The sequence below is a fragment of the Schistocerca piceifrons genome, chromosome X (assembly GCF_021461385.2).
Source record: "Schistocerca piceifrons isolate TAMUIC-IGC-003096 chromosome X, iqSchPice1.1, whole genome shotgun sequence".
NCBI classification, from domain to species: domain Eukaryota; kingdom Metazoa; phylum Arthropoda; class Insecta; order Orthoptera; family Acrididae; genus Schistocerca; species Schistocerca piceifrons.
The window spans coordinates 587,224,373-587,250,596 of record NC_060149.1 but is presented as its reverse complement, the minus strand read 5'-3'; the positions used below and the strand labels follow the sequence as shown (position 1 = coordinate 587,250,596).

General features: G+C 37.0%; 1 protein-coding gene across 1 annotated transcript in view; it reads left to right on the top strand.

The window, feature by feature from the left end:
• The window catches only part of LOC124722537, a 99,857-nt gene that overhangs the window by 3,507 nt on the left and 70,126 nt on the right, over nt 1–26,224 (top strand). Inside the window, exon 2 of the mRNA XM_047247683.1 lies at nt 1,695–1,787. Coding sequence (XP_047103639.1) covers nt 1,695–1,787 — 93 coding nt within the window. The remainder of the gene's footprint in view (nt 1–1,694; nt 1,788–26,224) is intronic.

The following is a 26,224-nucleotide window of genomic DNA, read 5'->3' as shown; positions in this document are numbered from 1 at the left end:
CACAAGGTTAGATATTACAACAGGTGCTACCCCCTTGTGCCTTTTCCTCAGCTGTAATAGGATTTCACATCTCCTCAAAATGCTTCCCTGTACTCATGTTGTTGCCACATGGTATTTTTACAATGACATTGTATTTTGTAGTGACAAACCTGGACATCAAACCCACTTGCCCAGGTCCAATACTTTGCAACATCACCATCAAAAAGACACATGTAGATCATTGTAAATATGAGCACTTTTATGGTTTTTGAAGGATAGCTAATAATAAAACAAATATGCAGCTACAAAAACTTTATGAATTTTTACACATACGTTTACATACAGAAAACAACTCTTATTTTATGTATTTAATGACATCCAGATTAATTTTTAACTTATAATTTTCATCTACATCCAAATTCTATAATTCTTTCTCCAGCTAGTAATTTGACAAATACCAAGAGTGTATGTTCATATATATATATATATATATTTTTTTTTCAGGACCTTCTTGCAATTCTTCTGGGTGAGAGCATTCACGAATTTTAATTTCTCCTCTTATTTCCTGCAATACTCTACTATTAAAACATTCCACATCTTCCTGGATGTATGTTGGCAGCTCATCTGCCCCAAATTCTCATGGAAGATCTGCATAAAATTTTAACTTTTGCAACTTTTACAACTTTTGCAAAGGAATGTAGTTATTCCATTGGTATTTAACTCTGGAAAATGACTCTAGTGTTGCAAGATGCATAACATCCTGTCTCCCAAATTTCAATACACTGTAACCATCCTTTTTAAGCTGGTTCAAATGGGAGTTGATGTTTATAAAAAAATTGTTTATCCTTTGGTATTGTAAACATCCATTTGTCGATTGATTTCTTGAGCAGTCTAACATATGAACACTTTCCATCAGCATCACAGTAAATGCTAATATTTTACATACCCCACTCATTCCCAAATTTTTCCATACAGTATGTTTACAGTAATATATGAGCCTTGCCTGCACAGCTCCAGCAGCATTTTTTTTTCTTTGATAACAGTTTTTTTTTAATTCAAGCTTTCCCAATTCTAGTTTTCTTTCTTTTATACACAGCACATCAATTATACTTAGGCGTGGCTTAAGTCAGTTTGATACATTTTTCTTTTTCTTAAGGCTTGTGGAGTAACATTCTTTATGGGAATCAATCCTAATACACCAATATCTATTTTTAACAGTATTGTGAAGAACAATATTCTAGATTGAGAAAAATGTTTCTCCAGGATTAATATAACACTTATGTATAGGGCTTATATGGAGTCTATACTAACAACATCCAGAGAGTTTACAGGCAGATAATTAACCGTGCAGTAGTCACGTGGACTGACAGTCCACACAGATGAACTATTTTCTTTTCTTTTAATCTCATTGGACCTAGGAATCAAATGCCACATGTACTTTTCTACAGTCAGCAGTACTACATTACTCCTTCATTTCATTTGGACTGGAGCAGTGGTGGCTGAAAGATCAACAATTGTGAACTCACGGTCCCATGCGAGCAACAGTTTTCTGTATAATTTGCGATGCTGGCTTTAGGAGTAAAAGGGAAACCATTACTGATACATTACTGTTAATTCTCAAACGGTTTCTTATTATTATAGTGTTACCTTCCATTAATTACATTGGTTTGTTAGGATCATGTTAGTTAACTATTTTATTTATATATTTTTTGCAGAAAGAAAGAATTAGAAAGTTGCTTGCAGAGGTGTTGGCAGAGAGTGATAATGAAGGTGACTATGATGATGAATGTGAAGAAACTATAGATGAGGTAGAAGAGTGACCTGAAAATTCTGATACAGAACAAGAGATATCTAATGTTGAAGATGCTATTGACAATATCACAGACGGTCCCCTGTATATTGGAAAAGATCAGGTTATGAAATGAAACAAACATGTTGCAACTGTACTCGGGCTCTTTCACTACCTATTTTTCACGTGGCACATCTGCAAAGGGGGTTGGTAGTGAACAGTTGCATTTGCACCCCTAATACTGGGTCATATTGGCTAGCCTTTGAACAGCAGTGAATTGAATACACAATTGTCTATACCACAGGCTTGCGCAAAATGAGGTGCACTATACAAGTTCAGAATGAAACATTTATTAAAAAAAAAAAAACCCTTCTAACTTTGTGGCCATGCATATTAAAGTACACAAATAAATCCGATCTGGATAAGTAATAATCGGTGCAATTCGTACACATGGTTTATTGTCTCGCACCTACACACTTTCACGTTGTTCCTTCACAGTTTATTCATGTACACTGGCAGCCATGCTTATACTCACGGTACTTTGCTGCTCTGAACTTACCACCACAATGGACAATGGACCAAAGACATTTTTTTTTTCCCCCGGCTCATATCCCCAGTCCTGAGTAGGGTCACGTGACGACACATTAATCACAATAATTCCTAAACATGGCCACAATTTGTTTACAATCTTTATAAGATTAAATACTTAAACCTAAATACATTGTATAATTTTATACACATTTATCACCACATAATTTTTTAATTCGTTGCAAAAAAAAAAAAAAAAAAAAACACACCATGCAATGGAACTACATCGCTCATCAAAACACAAAACAAGTATTTTCATGTCCATTTTGCATTACACTACTTTCACTTTGCATTTAATACATAATTTTATTCTTAAGCACACAAATTAAAATCAGAACTAATTTATGACGTGCTATCAGATTACATAATTAGAAATAACTCCATGTTTTGGCACAGTTTCACCCCCCTCCCTTCATTTAATGACATCTTTGCATGAAATATGAGACATACAAATACTTGTCTGGAACTACAAAGATTGAAAATGAATGGTGTCTTCATAATAAAATAATGACATACTTTGCAGTTGTTCTAAACATCTTTATAACTTAATTGTACTATGAAACGTTTTGATTGAACTACACCAGCCCAACATATTATTTCTACTGCTGTGCTTTAAATTTAAATTACGAACTACTTGGAAGAGCTCCATATTATCCCCCGTTACCTTACATACCCCTATTTCATGGAGACTTTACCTTAGTAATGGCAACATGAAGTAGCACCAAACACAGCCAACCCATATTACTTTATATGTATCAAAACATTTTAATCATAACTATAATGGCACCAAAACATGTAGAACAGTGTTATAGTGGTGAATTAATCAGTGTGAATACTGTTATCAGAAAACATACGAACATTATCCGACAATGTATCCAACTTAAATATACTATTAGATAGTCTCAAATTGAGTCTGATTGGGATGGCAAAATGCAGAGAAATTTATATTATATAAATGCCCATGTTAGTCTATATGTTGGTTGCATACTTAACTGCACATTAACACTTTCACTTTTTACACAGTTGTTTCTGTAATTGCATGGGGTGGTTGCAACCAAATCCTTGTGTTCACAGCTTTATGCATTGGAATGCAGGCTTTCCAGACTTGTCAGCCAGCAGTACAGAGCTTCCTCTCGTTAGCCAAGCCATCCTATCAAAATTTAATCAAATCCTCATAAATCTTGCCTAGACATGCACACTCACATTTCCCAGGAGTCAGTCTCTCCAAACCCTCCCAGGAACATCCTGTGTTCACTGATCAGCTCTTATTGAGGTTTATACAAATGATGAACATGCACACAAATCGAACACAAACATGGCATAATTAAATATATTCTATTTCAACCCTCAAATGTTCCCAAATCAGGAGCTCCGACATATTTGTACCCACCACACCAAGAGAATTTATTCCCAGATGCATATTCTTATATTTTTAAGCACCCATACAGCTATATCACTGTACATAAATAAACTCCAAATTTTTTCATGAATTTGTATATCATTTTTCACATAATATTTGGCAATATCTTGAAATCCATTCTTTTCTGCCATTTCGATGGACAATTAGATTCAATCATAAATGGCAAATAAACTTACTAAGGTCATAAAACTTTTACGTGCATCCACTTAGCCATGAGTGTTATTTCCATTACTTCCCTCATTAACATCTTATAATAAGCAAGTTAATTATTTCCCATATGCCTCTACAGTTTGCATATTTAGTAAGTGCCCTACATGACTATCCCAGCAACAATCCAACCCCCATGCACCAGTATCAACTCCAGGTGCCACAGATACATTAGAATTTTTTTATAAAATCTCAACTATTTGCAAACAAACTATTTGCAGATTCCTCCCTGCTTTTATATTCTCCACACTTATTTCCAACAATGCTTCTATCATCCCACACCAGTTGTGCAAATTCATTGGACAACAGATTCATTTAATGCAAATACATACAGTATAATGAAGTTTGTTGACCTCCAAACAATAGCTTTGCAACACACACAGAAACACAAATAATCTCCAATTATACATACACAAATACATAGCCCCCAATAATGTTTATAGCTGCCTATAATAGCCATTACATCCTAAAATTTCTTAACTAGACACAATAGTGTACATGGAAATCTCTCACTTCCTTACCCTCAGTTACATTTCTCAGTCCAAATGGCTTTCTGGACACTGGATGTAACAAGCTATGAGCATTAGGGTGTGGACAACCAGTTATCTTGAAGGGCCCATAGTATAATTCAAGTAACTTTTTGATTTCGTCATCAACGTCACTCGATTTTTTTTCTTGTTCCTCACCAGCACCTTATCTCCCTCCTTGAACTTGGTTGTCTTATACCTTTCTCCATGCCTCCTCTGTGTCTCATGTCCTTTCTTTAACATTTGCTGTCTGGCCAGCTGCATCTTCTCTTGACTCGTCAAGCCTTGAGATGGAGGAAAATATGTGTTCTGCTATTAGATTGTCTGACTTGATATCTTTCATGAGCTCATAGGGTGAGAATCTTGTCGCACAACTCTTCACTGTGTTCATATGACCCTCAAACACAGTTATATATTCTGCCCACGTGCTATGCTTTTTACTGCAATATGTCCTACATAGCCTACCCAGCTCCCTCATATACCTTGCAGCTGGGTGTTCCACAGGGTGATACACTGAAATCCTTATATGCTTTATCCCAGATCTTTGCATAAACTTCCCCCACCTCATCAGTTAAGAAAACGAAGGTTTCAATTTTATCTTCAGGGCAACCTACAGCAACATTCTCCATATTACATATTTCCATATCCGCATTGAACTCATTATCACTACCACAGTCATCACCTGCACACATAAGCACAGTAACACTATCAGTAGGTAATCTACCAGCATTTTCCACATTGTCAAATACTCCACTCATATTAACCTTTACATCACACTGTATAATCCTCTCTCACCTTTACCATAATTCTCCATACTATTTCTGATAGACATCTCTACCCATTCATCACATCCATTACTACTGTGAACATTGCCCCTTAATTCCATATCCACTTCTGTTTCCCCTTTTGATGAAACTACTTCCATCTCTGAATTTTGCTGCACACAAGGCAATATTGTCCTCTTCTGCTTGTAATTTCTCTTCCCTCTTAATCATGTCATCAATGTTAAATTCATACTATTCATTGCTGATATTAGCCTTGTTCCATTTTTTCCTGTCATACCTTTTATCTCTTTTTCTGTAATTGTTAAAACCTCCCCACAGATTCTCATTTCCTAAGGCAGCATCCGTATGACACATTCAAATTTCCCTATTTTCCTTACTGACTTTATTATTCATCCCATCATGTCCTTGTCTGGCCCTGTTCACAAAATTACCAGCCCCCCTGCGGACCTTATGTGAGGCATCAATTAGTTTTTTGATTGCCTACCCTGTCCATTTGTATCAGGCATTCCCTCTATTCTCAAACCTTCTCTATCACTCCTCCTCTGCTCAAAGTTCTCTCCCCCCCCCCTCCCCCCCCCCCCCCCACAAATTTCTATCTATGTGACCTGCTTCTCCAATCTCTATCCTGATTATTATGATCACTTCTATCCTCTCTCCATCTGTTCTGATTATTACTGTACTCATAATTAATACTGTTTCCCCTTTCATGATACCTTCCACTCTCCCTGTTCCATGTATTTAGGTCTGTAACATAATGCCTTATCCATATTATCCACATAATTAAGAAATTTTTCCACTGAATCTGTTGCACAGTGAATCAAATCCCATTGCAGATGCTCTGGTAATCTTCTCTTTAGTGTTGATATTTTTGTTAATACACCCAGTGGCCCACCCAGATGATTTAATTTATTCAGTTCTCTATCACAGAACTCTCTTATACTTTCCTTTCCACTCTTGTAACTAGGTCCATTCAAAAAATCGTTTTGCAATCTTGTTTTGCCTGCCCCCAGCATTTGTTCAAGAACAGGTTTTCAAAGGTTTTAAAATCACAAAATTTCTTATCATTTTGGTTTGCCAATGTTTGAGCTCCCCCTTCCAACTACCTCTTAACATATTTAATTTTTGCCTGCTCACTCATCCTTGTCACAAAGTTGTCTTTACACGCAGCTAAAAAGTCAACTGCATGGTATTTATTCTCTCCACTAAAAGGTTTTTGATTGAAATCCATGCCCCATAGGATATCCCAACAACAGATTTCCATTCCCTGCTGCTACAGTATTAACTGTTTCCCTCAAGACATTTATTTCCCCTTCCATTTCCTTATTGTCATTAATCCCCTTATGGCAGTCCAGCACTCCTATCTTGATAGATTCAATGTCTGCCTCTGTTTGTTTCTGAAATAATGTGCATTTCTCTTCCTGTGCCTGAATCTACCCCACAAGATTACTTTGCACAGTGTCCACCTTGGCTACTAGTCCTTTTTCAACCTCATCAACTCTCTCAATAATTCCCTCAACAATTTTAACTATTTTTTTGACTTTATCTGTAATTTGAGTGAATTTGAGATCTAGCTGATCAAATTTTTCACTCACTGTCTTTATTTTACCACTAAGCCTCAATTCCACATCCCCTATTTTTGAATCCATTTCTCCAACTATTTCAGATGTTTTATTCCCTATTTTTGAATCTATTTCTCCTAATGTACTAGTAAGTTTTACAAAAAATGCACTCAGGTCACTTCCTGGTATCCAGCCTATTTATTTTGGCATGCTAGGGCTACTGTAGTTACTCCTAACATCCACAGATTCGCCTTCACTTTGAGATTCATGCACCTCATTGGCCATGGCTAATGGAAGAGCACAATTTTGCAATATAGCTGCTGGCTGTACTCATCTTTTATATCCTCATGTGACGCTAAGTCTGCAGTCAGCAGCGGCAGCACAGCTACACAATGAATTGTAGTCGGTGCCGTGGATGTACAGCAAACTCGATCAGGAGTGAGAAAACGTGGCGTGGCCCCTGGCAGCATGTAGATGTGTTGGTTGGTGGCACGGATGATGGCATTGATCCTTGGCAGCACGTGGATACAGCTTTGTTGACTGCTTTACACGCAGCAATGCATGGACACGGCACGGATGATGGTTTTACCCGCGGCAACACGTGGACCCGGCACGGAAGATTGCGTGTGATTGGTGCCTGTGGTAGTGCATGGTCAGCAGGCTGTGTAAACCAAGGGGCAGCACGTAATTTGTCCAGCACAAACACACCGCTACTGCTTATGCACTGATTTAGCTCAGAGCCCCCACACTGACTGTTCAAAAACGTAAACATCAGACGGACACACGATTCCGAAATATTATGGAATAGAGAAGAAAGTCCTATCCCAGATGAGCCCTCAATTGCAACTGTACTTGGGCTCGTTCACTACCTATTTTTCATGTGGCTCATCTGCAAAGGGAGTTGGTAGTGAATGGTTGCATTTGTGCCCCTAATACTGAGTCATATTGGCTAGCCTTTGAACAGCAGTGAATTGAATACACAATTGTCTATATCACGCGCATCCATGCTTATACTCGCGGTACTTTGCTGCTCCGAACTTACCACCACAACAGATAATGAACCAAAGACCTGTTTTTTTCCCCGCTCATATCCCCAGTCCTGAGTAGGGTCACGTGACACTACATTAATCAAAATAATTCCTAAACATGGCCACAATTTGTTTACAATTTTTATAAGATTTAAATACTAAACCTCAATACATTATATAATTTTAGACACATTTATCACCACACAATTTTTTAATTCCTTGCAATAAAAAAAAAACTATGCAATGAAACTAAAACACTCATCAAAACACAATACAAGTATTTTCATGCCATTTTGCACTACACTGTTTTCACTCTGCATTTAATACATAATTTTATTCTTTAGCATGGAAAATTAAAATCAGAACTAATTTATGACGTGCTATCAGATTACATAATTGGAAATCACTCCATGTTTTGGCACAGTTTCATGCCTCTCCCTTCATTTAATGACATCTTTGCATGAAATATGAGACATACAAATACTTGTCTGGAACTACAAAGATCAAAACTGAATGGTATCTTCTTAATAAAATAAGAACTTACTTTGCAGTTGTTCTAAACATCTTTATAACTTAATTCTACTATGAAACGTTTTGATTGAAGTACACCAGCCCAACATATTATTTCTACTGCTGTAATTTAAATTTAAATTATGAACTACTTGGAAGAGCTTCATATTATACTTCGTTACCTTACAATGTACATTCAAAAAATGCTAGAACCATCTCCAGAAATACAATAATCCATCTTCTATCCCAAAATGCAAAGCCTACCGCAAAAGGTCTGCAAACACCAACTGAAATTTGGAGGCTCTTTTTTACTGTTAATATTATCAGCGCAATAGAAGAAAACATGAACCTGTTTATTGAGTTCTAGAGAAGTAAATTTTCCAGACACTGTGACTGTAACACTATGACTCCAAGTGAAATTCAAGCTCTAATAGGTTTACTGTATTTGGCTGGAATGTTGAATGCTAACCATCTAAAGGCAGGCAATCTATGAAAGACTGATGGTACAGTGGTAGAAATTTTTAGGCCCACCGTGTCCCTGTGTAGATTTCACTTCCTTCTAAGATATCTGTGATTTGATGACAAGTTCACAAGGGAAGAAAGACTGAAATATGACAAGTTAGCTCCAACAAGAAACTTTTTGACATGTTTTTCCAGAATTGCAAAACAGCATACTCCCTTTGAATACCTCACAAATGATGGAAGTTAGTGGCATTTGGAGGCAATTGTAATTTTAGACAGGATATACCCAGCAAGACGAACAAATATGGATTAAAAAATATTTGTTCTTTTTAATACCAGGATGTATTATACTATTGATTTGGAAGTGTATGACTGAACACAACCAGAGGGGCCATATTATGTAAATAACATATTATGTAAATAACACTCCAGCTGCTGTAGGTCATAGACTGTGTAGCTCCATCAAAAGAACTGGCAGGAATATCACAGTGGATAATTGGTTTACCAGTCATCAGTTGGCTGAAGCAATAAAAATGACTTTCAGCTAACTTTGTTAGGAACCATACGATAAAACAAAAAGGAATTGCCACTTGAATTCACAAAGCCAAGTAAATGTCACATGGGTGCAAATATGTTTGCCTTTAGAGGATCTTACATCTTGTATCATATGTTCCTAAGAAAGACAAAAATGTTGTACTGGTATCCAGTCTACACCATGATGAGTTTATGAAGAGACAGGCAAAGCAGAAATGATAGTCATGTATAACAAGACAAAAGGAGCTGTAGACATGTGTGACAAGATGTGTGCTGCCTACAGTTGTACAAGACGTACTCACTGATGGTCTATGGTCATATTTTATTCATTAACGAATGTTGGAGGTATCAATTCCTTAGTGACTCATGCTGTTAAAAACCCAGAGAGCTGCTCTCCATGAAGAGATTTTCTGTACCAGTTGTCTTATGAGCTTGTTACAGAACATGTGTGAGTCTGAGCTGCCATGAGTAGCATACTGCCTAATATTCCTTCAAGGATTTGTGAAATTTTCAAAGGCCCAGTCAACATCCTAACAAATAGAGAGGACAGTGTTCCTACTGTGACAGGAGAAATAACACCCCTACCACGTACAGCTGCTGTGACTGTAGTAAATATCTCTATTTGGAACATGTGAATATTATTTGTTCAGAATGTTTAAAAAAAAAGAAGACTGTGACAGAACTGTATAATAATAAATGATAACACATATAACAATAATGAGCAGAGAGAAAGTTTCAAATTACACTGGTTTATTTACATAATGATGCTAGGTCAACTGGGCAGTTTGTTTGCACCCAGCCAATGGATAAGTCAGGGTCATCTCTGCTCATTAATCCACTAGAGGACAGGCTAACATCATATTGACCTAAAGACTGTGGGATGGATGCCTCAGTGGTATGCTGGAACATGTGTGTATTATGATCTAGTGATTTCTAGATGCTGGCTTGGTGTACAGATACAGCAGGCATCAAGTTCACGTTGCTGACCACATCTTTAGGCAGCTTCCTTCCAAGTACTTCTCTGTAATTTCGAAAGTTTGTCTGCCTGAAAATGTACTGTTGTCCCAAGCATATTGCAACAAACGGTGTATTTCTATCGCTGCTCGTTTAGTTTTTATTGCCGTTTCAAATATACCGGTCATTTTTGAAACACCCTGTATCTGCTGTATGATTTAATAATGATTGGGTGAAGATTCCAGAGGTGAAACACTCCCCCATTTGGATCTCCAGGTGGGGACTGGAGGATGTTGTGTCATATTCACAACAAAATTGGCATATTACAGGTCAGTGGATTGGAATGTTAGTCATTAATTGGGTAGGTAGATTAGGAAATTTTAAAAAGGCTAGTGAGTAGGTAGAAGTTAGAAATAGTGGAAAATAGTGATGTGCAGTTGAAGGAAGAAAAGGATTTCTGGGCAGGTGAGTACAGGGTTATCAGTACAAAATGTAAGGTAATGCAAGAGTAGGCCTGATAATGAATAAGAAAATAGGATGGTGGGTAGACTACTATGAGCAGCATAGTGAATCAATTATCAGAACCAAGATAGACATAAAGACAACATTCTCCACATTAGTAAAGGTTTATAAGCCAACTAGCTCTACAGATGGGGTAGAGACTGAAAGAATTTACGATGAGATAAAAAAAAAATTGTTCAGATAGTTAAGGGAGACAAAAATTTACTTGTGCTGGGTGACTGGAACTTGGTAGTAGGAAAAGAAAAAGAAGGAAAAATAGCAGAAGGACATGGACTGGATGTATGAAATGAAAGAGAGAGCCAGCTGGTAGTATTTTGCATAGAGCATAAATTATTCATTGCCAGCAGTTGGTTTAAAAATCATGAAAGAAGTTTGTATATATTGAAGAGATCTGCAGACACCAGAAAGTTTCATATAGACTATATAATGGTAAGACAGTGATTTTGAAACCACATTTTTAAGTACAAAATATTTTCAGGGGCAAATGTGGACTATGACCATAATTAATTTCTTACAAACTGCTGATTAAAACCAAAAAAAAATTTCAGAAAGATAGGAAATTAAGGAGATGGGACCTGGATAAGTTGAAAGCACTAGAGAATGTTAAGAGTTTCAAGAGGAATGTTAGACAAATGACTGAATTGGAAGACAAAAATACAATAAGAAGATGCTCAAAGTAATGGACAGAAGTAGAAAATATAAAAATATAGGAAATCAAATAGTAAAAAGTACATACAGATGTCTAAAAAATCTGATTGACAGCAACTGCAAAATGACAAAGCAGGTGTGGTTGGAGGACAAACACGAGGCCAAACAGTCATGTATGACTGTGGGAAATGTGGGCCACTAGAAATATGGGCCCCACAATGAACTTGTACCATCACACTAGTCAGCCTGTCTACCATACTTTGCAGATGCTCAGCTCCATGCAGGGTCCATAGTAAATCAATATGTAACTGAAAAAGTACCCATTAAAGGTCTTAATTTTGTTATGTGCTATTGAGAGCTTGCATGCATTTAAACGTGCAGTCAAGAATTATTAAACTCATCTGAAACACTTACTTTCTCCCTATTGCAGACAGCTACTGGCACTTTTAAGACATACAGTGCCATGTGCTGTGAAGTATGTACCACAGCCTATCGTCCTCATGGGCCATGATGGAAAAGCTAGATGCTACCTACAGGAAAATTAAAGAAACATTTGTAGAAAGAGAAGCAGCTGTATGAACATCAAGAACTTGGATGACAAGCCAGTACTAAGCAAAGAAGGGAAGTCAGAAGATGGAAGAAATATATAGAAGGGTTATACAAGAGAAATGAATATTAAGATGATATTTTAGAAACAGAAAAGATACCAGAGGAAGATGGGAGGTATACTTTGAGAGGAATCTAACAGAACAGTAAAAGAACAAAACTGAAACAAGGTGTAGGTGAGGTTCCCTCAGAATTATTGGGATCCTTCAGAAGTCAGACATGATAAAACTATGCCATCTTGTGTAAAAGATATATGTGACAGGCAAAACACTTGCAGACTTCAAGAAAAATGTAATAATACCTATTCCAAAGAAGGCAGGTGATGATGGGTGTGAATACTACCAAACCACCTGTTTCATAAGTCATGGTAGCAAAATACGACATGAATTATTTTTGGGAGAATGGAAAAACTGATAGAATCCAGCCTCAGTAAAGATCAGTTAAGCTTCCAGAGAAATGAAGGAACATGCAAGACAATATTCAACCTACAACTTATTTCAGAAGGTAGCCAGAGAAAAGGCAAGACTTCATTTATAGCATTTGTACATGTAGATAAGATTTTTGAGAATGCTGAATGAAGTACACTCTTTGACATGCTGAAGGTAGCAAAGAAAAATTTGGAGACGGTATTAAAATTCAGGGAGAAGAGTAAACTTTGAGGTTAAGATATGAAGTAGTAATCCTGGCAAAGGTGGCAAAGGGCTTGAAAGAGCATATGAGTGGAATGGATAGGGCCTTCAGAAGTGGTTATTAGATGAACATCAATAAAAGGCTGTCCACAATGAAGTCATTTGCTCATCTTATCAAAGGTAATTTCTTGCTCTGGGGATAACATGGTCTGGAGCAGAGAATGCACTAAAAGTTCCCAAGAAAGGAATATGGAGGAACTCGAGACAACAAAGCAGATTACATACAGTGAAACAAAATAGATCTACAAAGCTATATAAATTCCAACATTCATTGCTTCATACCTTATCTGCTTTGGCTCTTAAAACACCAACCCAAAAAGCAGATGCCTCAGCACAAACACAGCTAAATAGTGCCAGCATGAACACCTGTATTTCTAAGTACAGTTGCTAAAGGGCATTTACTCCAAAATCAGCAACTACTCCCAGATGTCACCCCAGTGGAAAGAAGGGGGAAAGAGAAGAAGGGTCCCATAGTGCAGAGGATTCTGGAGGTACTAAAACTTCTAACACAGGGAGTACCATTGTGCTTGTTTCTACAAGAGATACATTTTAAGGATTCTGATGTCTGTTCTAAATGGACATAGCCTCCACGGAAAGGACAATACCTTACTGGGGAGAGTGGAATAGCCCCTCACTTCCAACTTACAGGTAGGCTGCCACTGTGTATGGGAACTATAGGGTGACAATATGTTTTTTCAATATGCCCCACTCATCAAACAGTAGATCAGGAGGCTTTCAGCAATTTTACCGCACAGCTCCTGTGACCATTCTTCATATGTGGAGGTTTTAATGCACAGAATGTGATATGGAGCAGCTCTACTATTTGTTCCTGGGTAAATCCATAGAGAACTAAATACTGACAGAAGACCTAAGTATTCTGAACATAGGGCAGTACTCACCCTTCAGTTCTATTACGGAGTCATTCCCCATGATCAATATTGCTACCCTCACACACTTGGCTCAGTGAGAAGTGATTAACATTCTGCACTCCAGTGACTACTTCCCATTCTCCATACATATGCGAGACAGAGAAGTACTTGGAAGGAAGCTGCCTAAAGATGTGGTCAGCAACGTGAACTTGATGCCTGCTGTATCTGTACACCAAGCCAGCATCTAGAAATCACTAGATCATAATACACACATGTTCCAGCATACCACTGAGGCATCCATCCCACAGTCTTTAGGTCAATATGATGTTAGCCTGTCCTCTAGTGGATTAATGAGCAGAGATGACCCTGACTTATCCATTGGCTGGGTGCAAGCACTACCTTGGTGTCCCCAACTGATGTTGAAGTTACATTGACTGTCTGTACCATCCAGGGCCATACTTAGAATCTAGAGCCCCCTATAGCAGAGTCAATGAAAGAAGATCCCTGGCAGCTGGCAGCACTGTTTCCAGCTTTCAACTATGAAATGCAAATGGCTGTAGGTGAAAACAATAAATAGTCTTCTACAGAGTTGAGACAACAATGAGACGATGCCATAGAGACATAAAAAACTGCATTATGAGATTGGTTCAGGTAGACATGCAAAGCAGATATGTCAAACCCATTATGACTGTAAGGGATCTTCTCTTGCTGACTCTAGTAAAATACTGAAACCATGGTGCAGACTCTACCAGATGAAATTTTGTGATTACTAACTCACAAAAATTAAAGTGATATTTTTACTTTCCTGTAACATTTTTGTGATTCATCTATAATGACAGGTACAGCCACCACAGCAGTTCTCTGTATATAGCAGTACAGTGACAGGTACAGTCATCAAAATGGAGTAATAGGGATGTTGAAAAATTTTTGAAATTCTTTGCAATTGATAGCAGTATAATTATCATGCAAAATGTATTGTTTTATGCATAACACACTTGTTCATCTGACTTTTGAATTTCCCTCTGAAACACTCACTGTGATTGCATTACATTGCTATGACATAATGAGTCGATAAGATTAGCTTCCCAACTGGTGTGGCAAATATTCATATTTTCTGTGCAGAGCAGAGTAGAAACCTTCCTTGTCTTCTTAAGAGGCCCAGAATTCTTGTATTATTTCCTACATTCAAAAAAGAATGCACTGTAACTGTAATTTTTAATTTTCATTTTTTTTGTAAAATTTTAGAAAATAAACATGGTTTTATTGTAACATATATAGCCAACTAACCAGCTGTGCATACTGTCCCTGATGGTTTATTCAACACCAACTGGCTGCTCTATTGCATTATCCTCTGAGAATGGCATTTTTTAGATAGAGTAGAGGAGCACAGGATCAGCAAACTGCTCTCCCAGCCATTGTCGGCTTCCTAGACCTTGGATTGCTACTTTTCACTTGCACAGCTCCTCAATTGGCATCTAAAGGCTGAGGTCACTCTGTTCCAGTCCTCTCACCGAGGAAAAATCCCTGACGATACTAAATATTGAATCTGAGTCATCCACATAACAGACAAGCAGACCAGTTAGCTATGGAGACAGACTTGTAGTATGGATGGTTAAGGGAAGGGGATTCCTTTGGTTGTTGAGTGATCTTACCTGACTTCTCAACAAATTTGCAGTATTCACTGCTGACATGTGTGTGATTCTGAAGAATTGGAGCAGATGTGGCGTAATTGAGAAAGGAAATTTTCCATCTACGCTGATTCCCTCAGTGTCCTACAAGTGCTATACTGAATATACGCAACAGAAAGAAAGATCAAAAGCATATATGATGCCCCACTTTTACTGCAACAAAAGGATTAATACGTATCTGACCTATTACCTTTCAGATGTTAAGTCCCATAGTGCTCAGAGCTATTTTGAACCTATTACCTAAGAGATGAAATTACCTTGTCAGTGTGCACTAATGCTTCGTACTGGAGGACGCAATCCTCTCCTCTCCCCACCTATCACTTCTTTGTGCCTAACATCTCCCCCCCCCCCCCCCCCAACATTGTGGTGCTTGTGGCATATGGCTTATATGTTGGGGGTTTTAGCATGTAGTAAAGTAGCTGATTCATCCTTTGAAAGCCCAGCGACTTGTTAACCACATGCACCTGCCTTAGTTTCTCAATACATTTATTTCTCACTGAACTCTGTATTCAGTTTTTAGCAATTTGTTATGAGGTAATATAATGCATATTTTCAATGTGTGTGTGTGTGTGTGTGTGTGTGTGTGTGTGTGTGTGTGTGTATTATCAAGCAGAAATGAGCTGTGAGCAGGGTGCAGATACTTCAGTTGGTAAAAGCAGTGTCTGCAAAAGTTGTAAGGTAGCACTTTCTAATCAGTAAATAACATCAAATAATTTTTAGATAAACACAATGTTTAGAAGATTCACCAAACATTCTCTCTACTGAAATGTAAGAGAAGTGTTGTTGTACTGGTACCTTCAAAATCCATCCCAGTGCTTCCCCACTTATTCATGCTGAAGCAGAAGCTCAATGATTATAATTCGAAGTAGTGTGGGTTCATCTCTTTGTGGATCTCTGCACAGACAGCACGTTTCTGCATGAAGAAAATAAAAGAAAGAGATATATAGGTGGCCCCAACTGAGACTGTAAACACTAGCAGTCATTTGCAGAAAACTGATGAAATTATCTGCTGGAGCTCATCATTATTCTAGATCCACAGTATGTTCCAAGAAGAATATCAAATATTTTAAATGAAATCTTGCTGTATGCTGTATGTAAGAGGTGTTACAGGGAAAAACAGTAAGCAAAAGGTTCTAGTTAGAATACTTCTAGTAAGAACCAGATAAAAAATTATGGAAGACTCCATGCAAATATAGTTACAGTAGATTTAAAGTTGCTGGAACATTAAACCTTCAAAAGTGATACATCTGATTATTCAGAAACAATTCATAATTTTCAAACTCTCAAAACTGACTTCAATAATTATCAATTTTCTTCACAGTAGTACATGTAGAACTTCTGAATTCATTTTAAAATTTCGTTGTTATATCAGCAATTTCCCTAAATTAAGCAGTCAATTTGTCTGTCATGTTTGGATTAAAAAATATGAACACATATTGTGGCACACTGATTGCCGTTGAGCATAATTACCATGAACCGTAAGTGTTTCTGTAACATATGAATTAATCAGTGTATTAATCTCGCTACAGAGCTAAGCTGAGACTCCAGCACATTGCAAGCTTATGATGCTTGTAAGACATTCAGTAAGACAACAGAACCAACTATTTTTGTTGTTAACTTTGCACTAAAGATGAATAGACAAATAGCTTTGGTTGCATCTTGCAAGAAAGGCATTTTCTTTTAGTTACAAAACCAGTGTGTGTTATGTGTAGTGTTGAAATTGCTAGAGTGAAAGTGCCTTCAGCACTAAAATTATTCAAGACAATTATTAGTTATCAGAAAATTTCTAACCATCAACCTTATTCATGTTCATGGATATTCTATAGGTTATTGTCAATGTGGAAGATAACAGCTATTCTAGTCTAATAGTGACAATGTTTATACATGTATTTTCTGTCGGTATAACAAGGAAGGTGCATGAGTGCCATTCACAGATTAATGCATTAGTAGAGTCCTAATGTTGTTCCATCTTTATCTCCAGGGACATAATTTCTGTACAGTATCAGTTGCTCTTTCCCTTAACTTCAACAGCACCTGTATGTTTATCTAATCTCCTGTTGAAGATAATAGAGATTTATGTCTCCTGTTTCTTGCAGTAGTTAATCTTCAGTTACACAGACTGTCTGTAAGACAGAGTTTACTGCATTTACCCAAATATGTACACATTTCTTATACTTTCACTGGTTATAACCCTTGTTTTAAAGTGTTTTAGTTCAGAACCACACTCTCCAGTTTTTGGAATTTATCTACATCCAGGGACATTGTATCACTTTAAAGTCATTGTTTTCTACATATTGCTCTCTTTCAGGAAAGTAAGTATTAAGTTTTCCATAATATTCATCTTATAATATTTGTCCATAAAAAAATCTAAACATCCTGCTATACTATTTTGCTGTTTATTATCTGTCCTGTGAACCAAGAAACTTAAAATGCAGAAAATAATTCAGTATTATGCTATTCAATAATTAGTACATCATGTTTGAAATAATTTATATATTGCTAAGCTAATGAACAATTATGGTTTCATATTCACCTTAAGCTACAAATTATCCTTGTCAAGAATATATGTGGCCTATGGACAACCAGGGATTGAAGTAATGTCAGTTAACTTGTTTTATTATGCTTCTGCTGCATGTACATTCTGTTACATTACAGTGATATTTGTAGAAAAATTTGTTATATTATTAGGAGCAGTTCATAGCTAGTAAAGTTCAGCAACATTCTCAGTGAAGTTCAGCAACATTCTACTTACTAAGTTCTCCTCTGGGTGACTAGTTTCAGGTGCGTCTAAAACTGTTGTTGCAGTATTTATTACACAAAAATAGTGTTTTGATTTATTTTTCAACTTATGTTACAATGTTGCTATCATATATCTCCCAAATCTGACTCAAAATGTTATAGATTTCGTATCAATTCTTCTTTAATAACGGCTCTATAACAAATTCTACTATACCTTTTCAAAGGAGATGATTTCTGAATCATATTAATGAATGAAGTATCTAATTTTCTTAATTTTTCCTAATAAATAGATGTGCAGAGTTCCTTGGAAATTATTGTTGAAAGAGAATAAATCTGTAGAGTATTAAAACAGTGATTTCTTGTACTACATTTGTTGTGTGTCTTATTATTAATTTCTTTCATTACAACGAATTATGTTTCATAGTGCTTCACAAACATTTATAGGTAGTGCATTGTTTTCCTCAGTTATACTTTTGTTGAATGTTACGATGTCCTAGAACATTAACATTTTATTGGGACATTAAAATTGTTTCCCACTATAATGTTCAAGAAGAGAAAAATATTGTAACATTGTCTGATGTGGTTAAAAATTACACTTAATTACTGAAGAAGTTAGAGTAGCAAATGTGATATTTGTTCCTTGATTTAACGTTTCCAATTCTGTATGCAGGTGTCCATTTTTGGCTAAGTTACTCATCAGGAATTCACTGCTGTCATTGTCTCCTAATATTAGATGTGTTCTAATATTCATTTTTTCTGTTAGTGCTATGCTGTTGTTATGCTAGTTATATGATGGTCCCCAGTAACCAAATCTTGAACAGATATAGAAAATGAGTCAGACATGTTACAGGTTGATTATTTATCCATTAGAGCTGCTCAAGCGAATTTAAAAGCTATCAAACTTTCTCAAATTCCAACTTTTTGAATACTACTAGTCTTTTGACAGATTCATGACTAAATGTCATCACTGCCTTCTTTCTATTCCCACGAGTAATGTCACATTTATGAAATGCACGGGCCTCAGCTATGCCATTTCATTGCCCACATCTCAGCATGAATCTACAACACACCAAAATTTTATTTCTCAAGAATTAGCGTGATCTGTTTATGCTCTTCAATGGCTTAGATAACTCACTTATATTATCCAAGTTATTCATGTGCAGTAGTCCATAATTTCATTCCTACTTTAATTTTTCATCACTGTTTCACTTAGTTTCTGTATATTACATAGTGTGAGTTGTGTTTTGATTAGTGTGGCTAAATCCTATGTTAAATGGGGAAAATGTATATAAAATATTAAGTGACAGATGCTTACATTTATTAAAATTGCAAAGCCCAGGAGGAATATTGTCAATGATTTCAAACTCTGGCTGTGTATAAAAAAATCTATCAAAACTGTGTGATTAGGACTGTGGAGAAATTATGTACACTAGGCCAAGTGAAAATGTGAAAGCAAATTCCATTATGCAGTGTCAAAATCAAAGGATATACTAAAAGCATGTCAATGAGGTATAATGGAGCAGAATGTACATGCTATAGGAAATGGTGTATCTTAATAATTATGGAACAGTGTTGTAAATTAGAACATACCTTTGCTGTGCAGTGGAAGTTTAATATATTTTCTAATTTGATTTAAAATTATTGCATTCACTTTTAATGGACTACAGTGTTTTCCTGAAATGACAAAAATTTCTACTGGAAAGTAAGGTTTTTCCAAATGTGAAAAAATGGTCCAAGGTACAACATAGCCATGAACCTAGGAATAACTAATGATATTTAAAAGTATTCCAGTCAGGAAAATCTTCTCAGTACTGTATTTAATGGTGTATGTGTTACATCATTATTCCACTGCATACTAAAATCAGTCAGTGAAATCCAGTTGAGTAGAAGTATTATTAAAAACCAGTTACAAGTTAAATATATTTTGAAATAGAAGCTCTTGAAAACCAACAAAAATTGCCATTTTCAAGAGAGGTAAAATTGTTAAGACATTAAAGAAACTCATTTCATTTGCATGTATCACAAGTTCCATGGTAGTAGACCTTCCTTTTCAATATACAAGATGATGCCTGGGTGATGAAGTATGGTTTAACCACCCACATGTTATATAAGTAGTTTCAAAAATATGTGGAATTTTAGTCACCAAAAATTTATGTAACCAAAGAGTTAATAAGTACTTCCAAATAACTTTAAAATATTATAAAGCACTTAAATATGTGAAACTCAAAATGTTTACAAACACAACCTCATGTATCACAACAAAACAAGCAGAAAATAAAAAAATCCCAGATAGTTCTAGTGTGTATTCCTTTTTGTAATTCTAAAATTGGTCACTGTATTGAAACACCAACCAAGAAACTTCATGTGTTCCTAGGAATACTATCCTCAAGGTACAACACCCTCCCTTACACCAATAGTTTTGTAATTGGTTGGGCATTACAGCAAAGAAAAGAAAAAGTATCACACACATTATTCAATAATTTTATTAATGTCCACAAAAATACAATAGTTCCGCTATTGACATCACAGTTCATTCAGGTTATTGAATAGATGGGCAACTAAACTGTCATAAATATTTGTTTCAATATATTTTCAGGAAGTTCTTGTACCACCAAGTGGGAGCATATTGAACAGTGTATGGCTAATTAGTTCATAGTGGTTAACTGAGTATGATAGTCTGTGACATGATACATAAATACGTCTCTTGTGGCAGTTCTTTATTCTAACAATGCATCTTTTTTCTATGTTTTACTTAAGATGGTTGAACAATGGACTTATCATAATATTATAGCATACTGCAGTCTTTCAGTTGTTATTATAGTGAAGTAAAATTGTGTCATCTCGATGTAATACTCCCTGGGTCCTTATTTATTTATTTTTTATTTATTTTATTTATCCATCCGTTGACAATAAATATTGTATGGATGTTGTCAAGGGTACATGTAAGCCATTTCAAAGAAATGGAACACAAACAATATATAGTAAAAAAGTACAAAACAAAATAATACAATGAAGTTAATAATAATACAATGAAATTAATATAGCCTATATACAGCCTTGCTTGTTATTTTAAATGCATAGTCTGTTTTTCATAAGGCTTTAGTTTTGTCCTCCCTACACAACACTGCTTAAGTATATATTTACATCACACAACAGCTGTCCTTTAAGTATGTAAATGTAATGAATGATTAGATAATGAATGATTAGGTACAGATAGAGTATTTTCTATTTTGCCTTTATAAATATCACCAGAAAAAATTTATTGACCTACATAGTCATTTATAGAACAAAAACATTGTTCTACTAGAAATTTTTTAAATTCTGTTTTAAATTTGTTATCATCTTCTAACTGCCTGATGTTGACTGGCAGTGCATTGTACAGTTTTGTACCGATATGGCTCACATGCCTTTGTGTATTCATTCTTTTTGTTTGCTGAGTATGGAGTGCTGTTCTGTTACGGGTATTGTAGTTATGAAAGGCGGCATTTGTCTGAAAATATGCAATGTTGGCCCTGACATACAATACACATTTGTATATGTATTATGATGGTATAGTAAGTATTCTAAGCTTTTTGAATATGGGTTTGCAGTGTGTCTGTGGATGGCTGTGAGTTATTTTCGGATGGCCCTTTTCTGCAACAAAAAAATTTGTTTTAGGCGCCCTGTTGTGGAACCCCAAAATATTATTCCGTATGTGGCAAGAGACTGAAAATAGCCGAAATATGCCATTCTGGCACCCTCTGAGGTACAAACATTTGCAATAATTCAGGGGGCAAAACAGGCTGAATTAAGTTTCTGTGCAAGTTTTATTACATGGTCATTAAAATTTAAGTTTTCATCCACATGAATCCCCAGCAATTTTGTGAATGTCACTCTGTCTAAGGCTTTGTCACCCCACACCAGATCGAGATTTACATTTTGACATCTTATGTGTGAGGACAGGTCTTTAATCATTAAGAGAGGCAAAAATACCCCAACCCTGATCCCAATTTGTTCTAACATAGATCTTTCTTTAACAACATAGAAAATTTATCAGTACTTACAGTCCTCTACATTAGCTTTCAATACTTTTATGCCATTGTCTCTTACCTTATGAAATTTATGTTTATCCAGAAGTGGCATATGTTCTACATTGTCAAAAACCTTGCTTAGGACACAAGAAACGATCTGAGTAAAGGCCTTGTCTTGAAAAATCATAGTGACATATGTAACTACAGAGTCTAAGGCATCTATAATTGACAAGAATTTCAGTATAATGTAAGAGTCAGGGATGGATGGCCACTACAATGGGTGGTGGAAGTGTTTTGTTATTGTCAGGAGTCAGTAGTTCAGGACCCAGGGCAAGGTAGCTATGGTGGGTGATGGAAGCATGTTGTTAGTATCAGGAGCCAAAAGTTCACTACCCATGGCAGGGTAGTGTTGGAGTAATTGTTGGAAGCTTGGTAACTGTCAGCCATATCAATATGAAAACAATATTGATTAAAATAAATTTTATTAGTGAACACACTACAACAATGTTCTGCATTGGCAATGCCCTCTAGAGCACCTGACAAAGGCAGCAGGTGTGGAGATGAAGTAGGTAGGCTGCCTACCATCTCCAGCACTTGATATGAGTTATATGTTGTGGCCTGGGCTGCAGGTGTGCTGACTGGACACAACTTCACAGCTCAGCGAGGATGAACTGGTCGGCATGGTGTCCCACTCCAGACATTGCAGAAGACAGCTCACAGCAGTATTGCCCACCCTTGCAAGTGGAGGTGGACAGTAACAGTATGTCCACAATGGATGATTGGGAAATTGTACCACCCTGGTCTCAAGCAGTGACCCTCCAGGGTAGCTGGCAGTGACTGGAAGTAGACCCAGAGGTTGCCCAATGGCAGGAAGACACTAAGTCCACAATATTTGTCTCAGAGGCAGTCTACAGTTAGTGGAGACCAAGTCTCATGGTGGCACCTTGTAGATTCATGTAGACCCATAGACCAGCATTGACCTTTCCTCAAAGCTTAAAGCTGCCAGACTGCATGCATATATCTAAATGTGAGGGTATTTATATGGGCTTTGTGTATATTTCTTTTCCCAAGGCACAGATTCTCATCAAATAGTCCCAATAACTTGGTCATGAAGTAATGAGGTCATCATGCTGCAGTGACTCTGTCTTCCTGCTGTGCCATTGTCATTATGATGCTGGTCCCTTACTTGGCCCATGATGTGGTATTTACCTGTGCTGTAGCAGAAGTTTTTGTTGTATCAGCAGACACTACCTGAGTAAGCAGTGTTTGATTGGCTCTGGTCTGGCCCACTTGCATGGTCTGTTGTATTAGCTGTGGCATCATCATTATCTTATACAGTAGCACCAAAAAATAATAGTGGCACTACTCACCTCCCCTCTTTGGTAGATCCAGCCTCTGGATCTTAGCTAATGGTAATTCTACAAGGACTCAACATACATCCTACAAATTGATATTTGGACAGTACCTTCAGCTTTTCCCTTATAGTAGTCAGCGTAAACCATAAGGTTCAATGGCTACATACTTAACCTAAATGACACTAGCCCACTGGTTTTTCTCCTTTTTTACAGGTGCCATTAAGTCCATTGAATGACCATTTACAAACTAGCAAAGTAATCGTACAAGATTATTTACTCTTGGCTCACCCCTTAATAACCTGTGTAAGAATAAAGAGATTCACTCAGTAAATTCCTTATGCCTATTAAGTAGTGTATACACCTTATTGGCTACAGGTAATCCAGTCCCTATCATAGAACTATAAGTTCACTGAACTTCCCACTGTTTCCCACCCACGAACATTACTCAGTTGACCTATCTTGCAACAAATTTAAAATAAATAACATAAACTGTGGATACTTTGGGAAAGGTTTTAGTATTTTCCTGGATTTCTGAAAAGCTTTAGCATGTTAAATGACTAAATGCAAGTTAGTTTGATGGATGTAACCTTCTGCTTTTTGAATATGAAACACATTCTGCTCTGTAACCATTCCTTGCCAAGTGAGCCCCCTTAGATTTTGTCCCAATTTTACTCAATGGGTTGGGGTAATGTTTGGGCAAGTAATTTTTCAGGCCAAAACCAATTAATAAAAAGAACTGTCCTAATATTAGACAGCCAACTCTTTATTTTGACCAGAATTGGCTACACCACAATGTCATAAAAGTAATAGAAAAGTAAAACTTCTGAAAAAAATTATAGATTAAACACATTAAAGAATTTGATAAATTAACAAGTAACTGCAAACAGATACAAAGTCATGAAAAATTGCAAATGACCAGAAACCAGAAAAAAGGCATCTGATAAAATTCAGTCCAGCACATACAGTCCCAACTCCTTAACATAAAAAATATCTCGATGACCAACTTGCTCCGATGGGCTGATGTTTTCTGAAGCATATTCTACAAGAGCCTCTTGCTCGGGCCACTTCCACTTGTTCCCACATTTTTCCATGTCAGAAACCACATGACACTTTGTTGCTCTTTTTGTGACTTGTAATGGATACAGTTCACCTTCATATATGACAAGTAAATGCATCCCCTCACACATATTCTCCATTTAGTTCCCACGAGACATAACCAAGTGGGTTGGTGAAGACTAGTCAGTGTCTTCAGATCCATCTTCTTCATCCTAAACATCCATGGTTACACTGTCATCTGATTTTGCATAAGGTACAGAAGACAAGCTTGCATCATTGTTGCTGTCTGTGCCCTCTTTGTTTACTGTTGTCTTTGCCAGATGACAAGATCTCTGTGCAGTTTCAGCTCTTTCTTTTGAAGTGGATGGTTCATTCATTGTGGCAACAAGAATGTCCTCTGCAGAAATGCTCTTTCCTGTGGAATATGTAAATTTTTATGTCTCACTGTTTGATGCTTCTGAGTTGCTTCATTTCTCTTCTGTACAAGTTGATCTATGAAGGTGTCACTGATGGCTGTGGTGAGGTTTGTTTCCTGGGCCATTATGAATGATGGAAGCCTTTCCAGCACAATTTGGTGATTCATGGTGCAGATGCCAGTCTTGTGGAAGCCTGCTGCAAGTTATCTCCTCTTGAGGTCATGCATTCACACAACTTCTTGAGCAAGATGGGGAATTGGTTCTTTGGCGTAGAGCTGCACCGTTTGCCCACTGCCATCTATTTCCAGTTTTCTGCTACTGTACTTTCAAAGGTCGAAAGTATGCAACATCAAGCAACTGCAGAAGGTGGGTTACATTCAGCGGCAGTGTAATTATTTTTATGTTGTACTCTTCACACAGCTGGAGCACTTCAAGATTGATATGTGATCTCAGGTTTTTACCTATAATAAGCTTAACACCATCTCGTCATCTCAAGATACACTACTGACTATTAAAATTGCTACACCAAGAAGAAATGCAGATGATAAACAGGTATTCATTGGACAAATATATTATGCTAGAACTGACATGTGATTACATTTTCATGGAATTTGGGTGCGTAGATCCTGAGAAATCAGTACCCAGAACAACCACCTCTGGCCATAATAACGGCCTTGATATGCCTGGGCATTGAGTCAAACAGAGCTTGGATGGCGTGTACAGATACAGCTGCCCGTGCAGCTTCAACACAATACTACAGTTCATCAAGAGTGAGACTGGCATATTGTAATGAGCCAGTTGCTCGGCCACCATTGACCAGACATTTTCAATTGGTGAGAGATCTGGAGAATGTGCTGCCAGGGCAGCAGTCGAACATTTTCTGTATCCAGAATGGCCTGTACAGGACCTGCAACATGCAGTCGTGCATTATCCTGCTGCAGTGTAGGGTTTTGCAGGGAGTGAATGAAGGGTAGAGCCATTGGTCATAACACATCTGAAATGTAATGTCCACTGTTCAAAGTGCTGTCAATGCGAACAAGAGGTGACCGAGACGTGTAACCAATGGCACCCCATACCATCATGCCGGGTGATATGCCAGAATGGCAATGATGAATACACGCTTCCAATGTGTGTTCACCCCGATGCTGCTGCAAACGTCATCAAACTGTTCGTGCAGATGGTTGTTGTCTTGCAAACGTCCCCATCTGTTGACTCAGGGATCGAGGCGTGGCTGCACAATCTGTTACAGCCATGCCGATAAGATGCCTGTCATCTCGACTGCTA